The 15,004-nt window shown below is 40.0% G+C and overlaps 1 protein-coding gene across 1 annotated transcript in view; it reads right to left on the minus strand.

Annotated features, from left to right (window-relative positions):
- Window positions 1–12,598: 12,598 nt before the first annotated feature.
- The window catches only part of GCH1 (GTP cyclohydrolase 1), a 51,278-nt gene continuing 48,872 nt past the window's right edge, over window positions 12,599–15,004 (minus strand). The window contains exon 6 of the mRNA XM_037984003.2: window positions 12,599–14,733. Within this exon, the coding sequence (XP_037839931.1) occupies window positions 14,607–14,733 (127 nt within the window). The 3' untranslated portion in view covers window positions 12,599–14,606. The remainder of the gene's footprint in view (window positions 14,734–15,004) is intronic.

Here is a 15,004-nt window from a genome sequence, read left to right on the forward strand (position 1 = left end):
AAGTCTTTTTGCTGTTGCTTTGGTAGTTACTTAACAAAAAATTGTGCTTAAATTGTTCCTTCTTGATTGATGAATTTCGATGTTATCTAAGCTGTGTTATGACAGATGAAGATTTAACTCATACTCCTTCCTCCCAAGATAAAGGTTATCTCACAATTTTTCGTTAACTGAGTAATCAGTATTTACATTATGATTACACAAATACTTCTCACCACAGGGGCAAGTGGTAGCTCATGGTGACTTTTTTTTTTTTTTTTTTTTTTTTGAGAGAGAGGGTTTCACTCCTGGTCAAGTGATCCTCCTACCTCAGCCTCCACATAGCTGGGACTACAGGCACATGCCACCACACCTAGCTAATTTTTAAAACTTTTTTGTGGAGATGAAATCTCATTATGTTGCCGAGGCTGGTCTGGAACTCCTGGCCTCAAGCAATCCTGCATTCTCAGCCCCCCAAAGTGCCATGGTTATCTGTCTAACTTGTACTCCTTTTTGTTTTGTTCCATGTATTTGAAAGCTTTAGTAGGGGAATGCTGTCCTGGTACCATCAGAAGTTCTAGGCTCCAAATAATGATCTTCTCCAAATTCAGTACATTATCAGAGCAATTACATATTTAGAAAACAGATTATGCAGCACAGATACTGCTCTAAAAATAAAAGGTCAGTTCAGAATTATAGGAACATGAGTCTGAACTTTCCTTCCAAGTCATAATGCCTCAGTGTGGCTTTTACAGAAGGCAGAGCCTGGAGTTTTTACTTCCACTCCTAAGGGAAAGAGTAAAAAGAAAAAGGTGAGGCAGGCAGTTCTGCATCCCTCACTTCGTCTGCTTACACAACACTTTATCAAGAACAAATTCCCCCAACTGTCCATTCTCCAGTCTCTAAAAGTAAGACAGTAATGAATGCCATGACTCCCAGACCACAGGTATCCCTAGATTTGATGCTAACTAATGCTTTGAAGGATTCTCAACAAGAACCAATCAACTGCTCCTGCCTAACCTCAGAACTTTGTTCAGTGTGAGCCCAAGAGATTAAAGTGGACAGTGGATCAGAATCTGATCTACCTAAGTTGGGTGCAGTGGTGCATGCCTGTAGTGCCAGCTACTTGGGAGACCAAGGTGGAAGGATTGTTTGAGCTCAGGAGTTTAAGACTAGCCTGGTCAACCTAGCAAGACCCCATCTCTAAAAAAAAAAAAAAAGTGAATCCGGTCTACTCTTGGTGGAAAGACTCTACACATTTATTTATTTATTTATTTATATTTATTATTTTTATAATGTCAACTTCTATTTTAGATTCACGGTGTACACGTGCAGGTTTGTTACGGGTATATTGTGTGATACTGAGGTTTGGGCTTTGATTGATCCTGTCACCCAGGCACTGAGCATAGTACCCATCATTAGTTTTTCAACCTTTGCCCCCCTTAGTAGTCTGCAGTGTCTATTGTTGCCATCTTTATATCCACGAGTATTCAATGTTTAGCTCCCACTTATAAGTGAGAACACAGAGTATTTGGTTTTCTGTTCCTGTGTTAATTACCTTAAGAGAATGGCCTCCAGCTGCACTCATGTTGCTTCAAAGGACATGATTTCATTCATTATTTTTTATGGCTGTGTAGTATTCCATGGTGTATATGTGCCACATTTTCTTTATCCAATCTACCACTGATGGGCATCTAGGTTGATTCCATGTCTTTGTTATCGTGAATAGTACTGTGGTGAACATATTAGCACATGTGTCTTTTTGGTAAAATGATTTCTTTTCTTTTGGATATATACCAGTAATGGGATAGCTAGGTTGAATTAGTTCTGTTTTAAGTTCTTTGAGAAATCTCCAAACTGCTTTCCATAGTGGCTGAACTAATTTACATTCCCACCAGCAGTGTATAAGTGTTCCTTTTCTTCACAGCCTAGTCAGCATCTGTTGTTTTTTGACTTTTTAATAATAGCCATTCCAACTGGTGTTAGATGGTATTTCATTGGTTTTGATTTTCATTTTTCTGATGATTAGTGATGTGGAGTGTTTTTTCATATGTTTGTTGGCTGCTTGTATGTCATCTTTTGAGCAGTGTCCGTTCATGTTCTTCACACATTTTTAATGGGGTTGTTTTTTGCTTGTTCCGTTGTTTAAGTTCCTTATAGAATCTGGATATTATTTGCTGTGCAGAAGCTCTTTAATTAGCTCCTACTTGTCCATTTTTGTTTTTGTTGCAATTGCTTTTGAGAACTTGGTCATAAATTATTTTCCAAGGCTGATGTCCAGAATGGGGTTTCCTAGGTTTTCTTCCAGGATTCTTAGTTTGAGGTCTTACATCTAAATCGTTAATACACCTTGAGCTTATATATATATATATATTTTTTTTTTGAGACCAAGTTTCACTTTTGTTGCCCAGGCTGGAGTGCAATGGCGCGATCTCTGCTCACTGCAACCTCTACCTCCCAGGTTCAAGTGATTCTCCTGCCTCAGCTTCCCGACTAGCTGGGATTACAGGCATGCGCCACCACGCCCAGCTAATTTTGTATTTTCAGTAGAGACGGGGTTACTCCATGTTGGTCAGGCTGGTCTCGAACTCCCGACCTCAGGTGATCTGCCTGCCTCGGCCTCCCAAAGTGTTGGGATTACAGGCGTGAGCCACAGCGCCTGGCCAGTTGAGCTAATTTTTATACGTGGTAAAAGATAGGGGTCGAGTTTCATTCTATTTATGGCTAGACAGCTATCCCTGCACAATTTATTGTACAGAGATTCTGTTCCTTGTTGCTTATTTTGGTTGACTTTGTTAAAGATCAGATGGCTGTAGGTGTGCAGCTGTATTTCTGGGTTCTCTATTCTGTTTCTTTGGTCTATGTGTCTGTTTTGTTTGTTTGTTTCATTTTGTTTTTTTGAGAGTCTCACTCCTGTTGCCTAGGCTGGAGTGCAGTGGTGTGATCACAGCTCACTGCAACCTTGACTTCCCAGGCTCAGGTGATTCTCCCACCTCAGCCTCCTGAGTAGCTGGGATCACAGGCGTGCACCACCACACCCAGCTAATTTTTTGTATTTTTCATAGTGACAGGGTTTCGCCATGTTGCCCAGCCTGGACTCACGTGATCTCCCCGCCTCAACCTCCCAAAGTGCTGGGATTAGAGGCATGAGCCACTGTGCCTGGCTATGTGTCTGTTTTTGTACCATACCATACTGTTTTGGCTACTGTAATCTTATAACATAGTTTGAAGTCAAGTAATGCCTCTGGTCTTGTTCTTTTTGCTTAGGATTGCTTTGGCTATTTGGACTCTTTTTTGGTCCCATATAAATTTTGACGTAGTTTTTTCTAGTTCTGTGAAAAATGACATTGGTAGCTTGATAAGAATAGTGTTGACTCTGTAGATTGCTTTGGGCAGTATGGCCATTTTAACAATATTGATTCTTCCAAACCATGAGCATGGGATGTTTTTCCATTTGTTTGTGTCATCTACGATTTCTTTCATCAGTGTTTTGCAGTTCTCCTTGCACAGATCTTTCATCTCCTTGGTTGAATGTATTCCTAGGTATTTTATTTTTTGTGGCTGTTGTAAATACAATTGCATTCTTGATTTGGCTCTCAGCTTGAACATTACTGGTGTACAGAAATGCTACCAATTTGTGTTCATCGATTTTGTATCCTGAAACTTTACTGAAGTCATTTATCAGTTCCAGGAGTCGTTTAGTGGAGTCCTTATGGTTTTCTAGGTATAGAATAATATTGTCAGTGAAGAGATAAATTGACTTCTTCTTTTCCTACTTGCATGTCTTTTATTTCTTTCTCTTGCTTGATTGCTCTAACTAGGACTTCCAGGACCCTAAAAATTGCAACCAAAACTTCATGTGATCATTTTACATACTTTGGATTTAGAGCTAATAAACAAGAGCTTTCTTATGACAAACAATGCTGCAATGAATAACCTTGTACACAAATGTCACCTTCACACATACATATATAAATACATCTAAAGGATAAATTCCCCAAAGCAGAATTATTGCGGCAAAGGATATAGGCATTTATCGTTGTTTTAAATAGCAAATACATATACACAGGGTCTTCTATAATCTGATCTTCTTTGTTTATACTCTCTCTGACTTCTACATCTAAAATGTGCACAACTACATGGCTAAAATTCAATTGCATCTTCCATGTATCATGTGTGTTAACTTTTCCAGGCTAAATGAGAATTGATTTATCATAAACTGTATTTCTGACTGAAGTACCTCCCATGCTATGTTTGCCTGAGGACAGAGCCTTCTAATTCCACCTGTCATCTACCACTCTACCCCAACACTGTTTCTATCTGCTCTATTCAAGGTTCATCCTCCATACTGCTGTTTATAATCGCCTCAACTCCAACTTCAGTAACGCTCTACCTTTAGCAGAAATGATGGTTTATTACGAAAAGCAGATCCACAGTGACTTCACTTTAGACCAGGAAGAATTCTGACAAAGGGAGCCAGCCTGAATGCCAGGGTGACGTGGGTTACCCGGACCAGTCCCAAGCAGAAGGAATATGCTCATTTCTCAGAGAGAGATATTGAGAGGGCCCTTTCTCTCAGAGATCACCTCTACCTGAAGAAAATAAAATTATTTTTCATTAAACTGTACTTAGAAAAGGTAAGTATCCTTTGAGTTAGATAAAGTCCCTTTTAGAAATAACTTCAGCAAAATCTTCCAGTCTGCTCTTAGCCAGAAAACCCTATTAAACAAAATACAATGGCCTCAACCCCCCCAAGTAGTGTTCCTGAAAGTTAGTACCAGCTTTGTTAAAAAGGCTGTATGCTTCTTGCATTTGGCAGGGTTCGTGATTTGATTTTCACTGAAAACAATGTTTTGAAGTATTGGACAAGCAGAGAAATGAAAGAAACATCTGCCTCGTTTCTTCTAGGAGAATATTTGCAATACATTTTGAGGCCAAGTTTGAAAATACATGTATTAACAGACTTTAACAGAAAGCTAGACAGTGAAAACATTGGCCACCTAGTAATATATTTTTTAAATGATATTCAATGCTGGCAGGGTAGTATGAATTAGTTATATCTTGTTAGCAAGAAATTTGGAATACGTATTGAGTGTCTTTTTGGCTGGGTGCAGTGGCTCTTACCTGTAATCCCAGCACTTTGGGAGGCTGGAGGCAGGCAGATCACTTGAGGCCAGGAGTTTGAGACCAGCCTGGCCAACATGGTGAAACTCCACCTCTACTAAAAATACAAAAATTAGCCAGGCATGGTGGTGCATGTCAGTAGTCCCAGCTACTCGGGGAGGCTGAGGCACAAGAATCGCTTGACCTCAGGAGGTAGAAGTTGCCGTGAGCCAAGATCGCATCACTGCACTCCAGCCTGGCTCAAAAAAAAAAAAAAGAGTCTTTTTAAAATGTGAAGGGGCTGAGGGTGAGTGGTGTGGTTATAGTAAGGCAGAGCGAGAGATCCTGCGGTGTTGGAACTGTCAGCATCTTGACTGTTGGGGGATACAAAGACCTGTACAGGTGATAACGTTGCAGAGAAATTATCACACATGCAAATGAGTACAAGCAAAACTGGACAAATCAGAATGAGATAGGTATATTATATCAATGTCAGTATCCTGGCTGTGATATTGTACCTCGTCTGGCTAAATGTTAGCACTGGGAAAAACCCAGCAAAGTACAGAAGTGAACTCTGTGTAGTCTTTCTTACAACTGTATGTAAATCTACAATTATCTCAATAAAACTTTCCGTGTAAAACTGAATCTGCCAAGATAAGTGAGGTGCAAAGTTATCCGTAGGTAAGAGAAAAAATTAATTTGTGTGCTACAAAATTTTAGGTGTAAGACAGTTACAATATGAGGACAGTTGTACAGCGCAGGGCCAGGGCTGGGGGTGGTAAATAGCCCACCTGAGTCTGTCCATTGTTACTTAGAGAGGGGAAGATAGAAAGGCAGGTGACTTTTTTGTCCCAATAAATCTATACCTAAAAGCCTATCCTTTGGAAATAGAGATGTCCACTGCAGTGTTATTTATAATAAAGAAAAAACTGGAAACAACATGACAACTCATCATTATGAAAATAATCAATACATGTGATATTTATACCATGGAATATCATGTAGCCATTTAGACAAAGATACAAGATAAGGGAGAGAATGACTATGAGACTTATTGCAGATAGTTACACAGAATAAGGAGGGGCAAATGGAAGAAAACACATCCAAGTGAACTCTAGGAAGAAATGTGAGGAAATCTGAGGAAAAGGTCAATGCAGAATATGATATGATATCAAGTAATGGTTGTAACTTTGTGGGGGATGTGATAACGTGCAGGGATTTTGTTTAAGTCCTTACCCCTTATCCATTAGTGATACATAGTGAAATAAATACAGATGAAATGATAGACTATCTGGATGGATTTGCTTTAAATACTCCAGAAGCATCCAGATATTATTTGCACAATTTTAAAAGCAGGTAAAATAAAACAAATGTCAACAGTAGTTATTTATTGAACTATGCAATTGGGTAACTGGTCTTTATGTTTCACTGTTTTCTAAGTTTTTTTTTTTTTCTTTTTTGGGGATAGAGTCTTTTTTTGTCACCCAGGCTGGAGTACAGTGGCACAATTTCGGCTCACTACAAGCTCTACCTCCCAGATTCAAGCGATTCTCCTGCCTCAGCCTCCTGAGTAGCTGGGACTACAGGCACGCACCACCACACCCAGATAATTTTTGTATTTTTAGTAGAGATGGGGTTTCACCATGTTGGCCAGGCTGGTCTCGAACTCCTGACCTCAGGTGATCTGCCCGCCTCAGCCTCCCAAAGTGCTGTGATTACAAGTGCAACCCACTGTGCCTGGCCATTTTCTAAGTTTTCTATGATTAATAAGTATAAAAAAGGAGATGGAGGAGGAAAAAAGTAGGATATGTTTAGAGATATCAGACCAGAGAAATGTTATTTATACACAGGCAATTGCAGCACTGATTATATTAATCTGGAGACAGCCCCTTTTAAGGGACAATTTACCTTTAGACTTATCAGCTGAGTGGTTGCAGACGCCCTTAACCATGGATGGTAGAAACGATCGTTCGCAGAGTGATCCACACAGCTGTTCTCCTGCCCAAATTGCCTGGGAAGGAGCTACTGGCTTCCTGATGGGTTCCGCGGGTCCGAATTTTTGTATCTTAGGCTAGTCATTCTCAACTGAGGGAGCCCACCAGAATAACCAAGAGCAATTTTCTTTTTCAAACTATAATTACAAATACTGAATAGTTCCTCACAGGGTACAGAAACATTGTCTAAAAGTTCCCTAGGAGATTTGCATAGGCACACATGGCCAGTAGTCCCTCATTTAAATAAAGGTGTGTGTGTGTGTGTGTGTGTGTGTGTGTGTAAATATGCCTTAAATATTTGGGGAAGTATATGTAAGAAAGTAGTAAAGTGGGCCGGGCACAGTGGCTCATGCCTGTAATCCCAGCACTTAGGGAGGCTGAGGCAGGCAGATCACCTGAGGTTGGGAGTTCGAGACCAGCCTGACCAACATGGCGAAATCCAGTCTACTGAAAATACAAAATTAGCGGGTGTGGTGGCGCATGCCTGTAATCTCAGCTACTTGGGAGGCTGAGGCAGGAGAATCACTTGAACCTGGGAGGTGGAGGTTGTGGTGAGCCTATATCACACCATTGCACTCCAGCCTGAGCAACAAGAGCAAAAACTCTGTCTCAAAAAAAAAAAAAAAAAAAAAAAAAAGTGGTAAAGTGGTGGCTTTGGGGAAAAGAACTAGGCGGCTGGGGATGGAAAGGGAGACTTTTCATGGCATATCCTTTTGTGCTTTTCAAATTTTATGCAAGGGCATATATTACCTATTCAAATAAAGTGAAAAGCGAAAGAAAGAAACAAATTTTAAAAGAGCCTCTTCTTGAAACACTCAGCTTGCCAGAATCTGCTTTTCTTTTGCTAAGATGGTCAGTTCTGTAAAGAGGACACATTTTTCTTGCGCAGATGATTTTGCTAAAAAAAAAAAAAAAAATTCAGAGAAAGCATCTAATGACTTTGAAAGAACACCAGAAATAAACAAATGGATTTTACATTCTGATAGTTACACAAACTCCTCACCAGTTTAGAGTTACACCTTCTACCATTAGGAAGTACATAAAGTCAGCCTACATGCAGGAGACAAAGATTTTCATTCTGCAATAAAAGTAAAGAATTTCATTAAATATCTCTGATGATAGCAGCTGCCTGGCTTACTTGGGTGCAGAGGTGAAGGTAAATGTTTCCTTAATTGTTTTATGATGTTTGAATTTTGTGCTAACCACAGAATTACCAGTTTTTATTTATTTAATTTTTTAATCTGAGCATTTAAAACAGTGTGACTAGATGGAACTACAAGGTGACCATCATCATACTCCTATAATTACTCCCAGCAGCACCTGTGAGTTCAAAGGGCAAAGGTGACAGCATACGTCTTCAAAAATATGTGGGGGCACAGAGTGACAGAGGGCACCTGAAAAAGATTAACCAGCTGCAATGGGGAGCCAGAGGTAACCTAAGGGGCTGGGCCCACTGGTTAACAGAAAGGTCAACAGAAGCAGAGTCCAGGCAGCAACATCAGCTCTTTAACCCAGTGTGGGTGATGCACATCATTTGACCCTCCCTGACACCAGCTCACTTATAAAACGGAAATATTCAATTAGCCAGGCATGCTGGCATATGCCTATAGTCCCAGCTACTTGGGGCGCTGAAGTAGGAGGATCGCTTGAGCCAGGGAGGTAGAGGTTGCAGTGAGCTGTGATCGTACCACTGCACTCCAGGCTGAGCAACAACAGAGGGAGATCCTCTCTCAAAAAAAAAAAAAAAAACAGAAAGAAAGAAAAGAAAATATATATTCTTCCTTATAATGAGTCTTCCAGATTCGGTGTTGGGTACACACACACACATACATACACACACACACACAATCTGGAAGATTTGTTTTCCATCCCCCAAAAACTAAAATGCAGGAAACAAATTATGAGTTCTCAGAACTCAGGGTTTCATGTTGATTTTAATGTCCTGTTTTGTGTGTGTTCTAGTTAAAAAGCCAATGAGAATTCATTGTTGGCTTGTCTATACTTCAAGTGCACGTGATACTTTTTATTCATAATTATTTTTTAAATATATTAAATTTATATGAAAATTCTGTTATATTCAAGTATTGACTCCCCCAACCTCTTGATTAAGAGGTGATTCTGGCAACTGTTAAGCAAGAGAAGGTCAGCTAAGATTTGGATAAGACTTCAAATACTCCTTGATTACATGCAAATCAACTTTCAGAAATACTCAGAAATGAGACTTCAGGCAAGAAATTTTGCTCTGAGATTAGTTGTCTTGGACTGGGCGCAGTGGCTCAGCACTTTGAGCTGAGTGTAGTCTCAGCACTTTGGGAGGCCAAGGTGGGTAGATTACTTGAGGTCGGGAGTTCAAGACCAGCCTGACCAACATGGTGAAACCCTGTCTCTACTAAAAATACAAAAATTAGCTGGGCATGGTGGAGGGTGTCTTTAATCCATTACTTGGGAGGCTGAGGCAGGAGAATTGCTTGAACCAGGAGGCGAAGGTTGCAGTGAGCCAAGAGCATGCCACTGCACTCCAGCCTGGGCAGGAGACTCTTGTCTCCCGAAAAAAAAAAAAAAGGAGGAAGAAAGATTAGTTGTCTCTGATTGGTTAAAGGTATTTGAAAGTTTAAAGGTACAAACTGAAACAGTCAGGGTGCTTCCTCTCTCTGGTTGGACTTTTTCAATATGCAAATGGAAATTCCTTTAAAATTTCCCAAATTGAGAGGAGCGGAAGCCACTGTGTGGGTCCATAAGAGACTGTCATCTATGCGGACAGATGTCAAAGGCTGTTCTTCCCAAGCAATCAGGAACGCAGTTGAGGCCGGCAGCAGTGAAGCCAAAGAGAGACATAGACCAAAATCCACCTCCAGCCAAAAATGGTTGGGCAGCTGCTGGGAGACCAATGACCAGATGACCAATATGGACCAATAATTCTGTGGTCCCTGCTAAAACCAGAATGGTTTTAAACTGATTTTTATTTACTAGCTTTTCTTTTTTTTTTTAAATTCAGTTTTATCCCCCTTGGTTAGAAGTAAAATGTCCTTGCAAAGAGAAAAATTTCCATAAAGAATTTTATCAGTCTAGATAGAATGACTGTAAAAATTATCACTACACATATAATGGGCAACTTCACAAAAAAATGAATTAAAAAAAAAATCTATTTGTTCAGTACATTTTTGAATGTGAAAGGATCCATGAAAAGGAGGAAGAATCAAAAATCCACATTCTAAAATCAGGGAAAATCAACAGCCTGAGAAGAAGTTGTACATACGCACGCCCAGGCATTTCATCACAGGACTCCCTCCACACAGCCTTCCCAGTGCTCACCGGCAGGCAAACCACGTTTCTCTGGGCAGCACAGTCAGTTCCAGATTGAAAGGATTTCTCAAAAGGTCAGAGTTGTGGACATATTGCTCAAAACAAACAGGAGAATGTAGAAATAAGAGGAAAGATGGATAGGTGCATTAGGGCTGTGTAATGCAAGTGCCAGGAGTTACACTACCAGGACCGACGAGCATGTCATAGCTGCACTGCTAGGGAGGGAATAAAAGGAGCTGCTTAAATGCAAGACGTGGTGTGTCTTTCTTCCCCATCCTTTGTCGGCCAGAGTCTAACATTCATACTCAGGATGTCATGAAAATGTAACTGATGAGGTCAGGGAGTGGGGGGAAGAAACCCAAGCACTCCTACTGTCCAACCCAATGGAATTCCCTATGGGTAGGCCCTCAAAGTGACGCCAATTACTGTGAGATTCATGGTTTTCACTTCTGTAATAACCTTTCCACCTTAACCAAAATCTTGGCAGCCAAGGAATCCACCAAGCTGAAGCCAAAGGCAGCATGTTTTAAAATGGAATCCTTGCCCAAAAAGGACACACTCAGAAAAAAGCAATGAACTCTATTCTGTACCTGGGGAATGGCTCTAAGTTACAAAGCCAAGGAGAGCTATGTTCCAGTTAAAAGCCAGCCAGAACCAGACCAAGCTGGGCTGCCCAGGAGTATGGGTTTAGGGATGTGGAGAAGTGTTGTGGCAAAGAACAACTCTTCTTTTCCCTGTTTAGTTGGAGTTTGAAATCATTTGGACAGCCACAGACATTCCAGCAACCAGACAGTTCCTGGAATAAACACAGGGCTTCTCCAAAACAAGTGACCAGATACATTTTAAGGAAAACAGAGGACGGAGTGGGAAGAGAACGTATAAGATTCTTAAGAGACTCAAATCAACCTGTTGCAATGTGTGGATCTCATTTGTACCTTGATTCAAATAAACTACTAAAAATGACAAAACAGCAGGGGAAAATCTAGATATTTGAATTGACATTAATTTTTAGTGTGATAATGGATGGTATTTGCTCATATATTTCTTTACCTGATTCCACCTTATTTAGATAATCTGAAATATTTATGGATGAAATGATGCCTGGGATTTGCTTTGCAATAATCTGGTCAGGTGGGTATAGAGGAAAACAAGATGGCAGCATTGAGTTGAGACTTCTTGAAGCTGGGTGATTAGTACACAGGGGTTCATGTGCTCCTCTCTCTACTGATGTGCATGTTTTATTTTCTGTAACAAAAATCAAAATAAAAGAAGGCAAGGGCCTCTGGGTGGGTGGACAGTCAGGTACTCACACTTCCCCTTGAACTCATCTCTTGAGACTTCCTCTTCTCTAAATCAGCAGGAGGACCCACGCCTGTGATGGTGAATCCAGGTGCTGTTTTGACAGAAAGGCTTCTTGAAAACCTTTCATGTCTGCAACTGCTCTTCCACTAAGTGAAAAGGAACTTGGCCAATCAATCTTCAGTGACAAAACTCAGGAGCAGCAACTTGGGCTTAGCTAAGCAGCTCATCATTTTATTGACACCTATGAATGGTGGTTCTAGGAGTGTTTTACGCCAGTAAGCATTCCTACTTTGATAAGATTTGCTACCCAACGGTCTACAGGGTCCTGCAAGGAGCAGCAGGCCCCAGTACTTGGACATGCTGGCCACCGGTGAGGGCAGGGGCCTCTGCCTATGGGTAGCATGGAATGGGGAGCAGACCACCAGCAAGAAGGAAACGAGGTTGTTGGGCATGGGACAGAAGAACAGCACAAAATCCTTTGCACTAACTGGAAGTTTTGCCCTGGGCAGGCTCTTCTTAGAAGAGGGAAGGAAACCCTCTTCCACTCCCTGCCCCAGCCTACTCTTCCTTCCCCAACAGCTCCCACATAGGAAGCAGTGCCAGTTCCCAGGGGGCTGAAGTTACCTACTGAGCATTAAGACAACAGGGACATGAGGGCAACTCAGATTCCTGACTCTTATCCCAGGCCTCCTCCTCCCATTACCTCAAGACAGTGAGGATGGTAAGACTTCAATCAAATACCAAGGAGAAGCTGTCAGAACTTGGGGTTACTTCATACAATAATTGAGATTAGTATTCAAATAGCTTGATGGCTGGGAGAAGCCCTTATGATGTCTTTGCTGAAACAGAATACAGCCAAAATAATCAAGTTATTTAAATATTTATAGTGGTGGTTGAAAAAGAAACAACTTTCACAAGAACAAAGTTACAATACTTTAATAATTTAAACAGGACCAACTTCAGGAACATACATACGCATACATAAAATTAAACAATTTAATTTTGAACAGTGTATTGAAATACATCAAATTCTTAAAAAGCCCCCAAATGGACTCAAGATCATGGATATGAAAAGGTAATTTTGAAGTACTAGAGACTAGAGTAAAACAGACAAAGTCATTACTTCGCATTTACTAATAAGACAACAGTCTGTGGATACATTAGACCTTTATAAGAACACTTCTAGGAAATGTTAGAACAACGAGTCATTAAAAAGGAATATAAATGACCTCAAAAAGATAAATGTATAGCTATCAATTTCTTTGGTCCTCGAAGTCACACTTGTTTTTACTTTAAAATACTAAACATGAGTGCTTAGAATTCTACCTATAAATGTCTACATATTAAGCAGGCTAATGTTTATACTGGGTTAGATTTAAAAAGGAACTCAAGCCAACCATCATTGTAGTTAAACTCCAGAAAGAAAAAGCTAGAAAACAGACAGAAGTAGAGAGGAATGGAAAAAAACAAAAAACAAAAAACCCAATACCTCTGCCATCTTGCCCCATCATAACCCAAATAGCATCAAAGTGGCAGAGATGGGACTAAAGTTAAAGCAAGCATCAAAGTTAATTACTTTTAGGGTAATGGGATGAATTTGAAGAGCACTATGTCAACCAAATAATAAACTTCATAGAATAACTGTGTTTGTGTTTCTGTGGAGGAGTTGTGGTTTTGTTTGTTTTAATTTGGCCCACACTGCCCCAATGGAGGAAATTCTAAGATAATCATTAATAAGGCAACAGCTTCCAGGATTAAAATACCTATACCACCTATACGGAGTTACAGTGAGGACAGGACCCACGTAGACCACAAAGGAAACTGGGACCAGAAGTTTCCAGTGCATTTTCACAGACCGTTGGTACGATAACCTCTGGTTAGAACACTGGACACAGCTCGTAATGTCTTCCACCATCAGTTCAGTCTGTGCTCTTTCAGGTACGTGGAAGCTATGGTTTTGCAGACCTGAAAATGATGGGCACTCTCAAATGTTTCTGGAAATCCTTAGAAAAATATCTTATAAGATTAAAAAAAAAGAAGAAGAAACATTTTGAGGCATCTACATGGAACACACAAAGGAAACTCCCAATAAACCTATAAAGTTAAAACTGAGATGACTAGTTATTTGCAGTGTGCGTACCAAGTCTTATAAAATAATGGCTTTTTAAAAAAGGCAAAAGTATCTACACTCTAAATGATATTCTCATCAAGGCACAGAGAGTTAAATATCTAAATCCCTGTATGTTGACATGAGAATATACTCGCAAACAACACCAGGAACTAATTCCCTATTCTTGAATTTAAAAACAATAGAAGGTAGAAATGTGCCTTTTTAACTCACAGTAAAATCAAAAACATAGACATTCCACCACCTTCCCTTGGTGACTAACATTACAACTGCTAAAAATATATTTTTAAATGTCACTGGTGGTTTAATAAACATGACCAAAGTGGAGTCTGTTGAACTTGAATTCACAGAGCAATACCGCATTAAATATTTTAGCACTTTCAGCACTATACCATTTTTATTGGAAGAAGAAAAAAAAAAAACAGTATACTGGGCACAGTTCCCTCCCATTCCCAATGCTCCTATGCTTATGAGTCAAATTACTATACTATTTGAACAAAATACACGAATTCTTCTCCCTTCCCAGGCCCCTCTGGTTATCTGGCAGCAGTTTTGTGCACGTACTTACACTATTAGCAGTTCACTTTAATATTGCCACAAAAAGGTGGCAAGAAGAAAGTAGAGGGCTCAACCCTTTATTATATTTATTTAACTTTCTAGAAATCATTTTAAATATAATTAGTGACAAGGAAAAAGTTCACATGTGTAACAACTGAAAATGGAATGTACAAACAAGACCAGACAGACAGACAATGCTACCGGCAGTACAATCAGCAACCCCCACGCACACACACTGAAGCTCAGCTCCTAATGAGAGTCAGGAACTCTTCCCGAGTCTTTGGATCCTCCCGGAACACACCCAACATCGTGCTGGTCACAGTTTTGCTGTTCATTTTCTGTACACCTCGCATTACCATACACATGTGTCTACAAAATAAGGCAACACAGGTTGTTTAAAGGAGTAGACAGCTGCTGGTTTGGTTTTTAAAAGCAGGCCTAAAAATTAAATCTCAGTTCACGGTTACCAAGTATATCAAAATATTCGTTCTTACACAAATATTATCTATTTGGTTCGTGCAAAAGTAACTGTGGTTCTTGCCATTGAAAGTAACGGCAAAAACTGCAATTACCTTTGCAGCAACCTAATTTTTTTTTTCTTCAAGTTGTCTTGCAACTTTTATTCTTATCAGTAGTTGAT

The sequence above is a fragment of the Chlorocebus sabaeus genome, chromosome 24 (genome assembly GCF_047675955.1).
Source record: "Chlorocebus sabaeus isolate Y175 chromosome 24, mChlSab1.0.hap1, whole genome shotgun sequence".
Taxonomy (NCBI): Eukaryota; Metazoa; Chordata; class Mammalia; order Primates; family Cercopithecidae; genus Chlorocebus; species Chlorocebus sabaeus.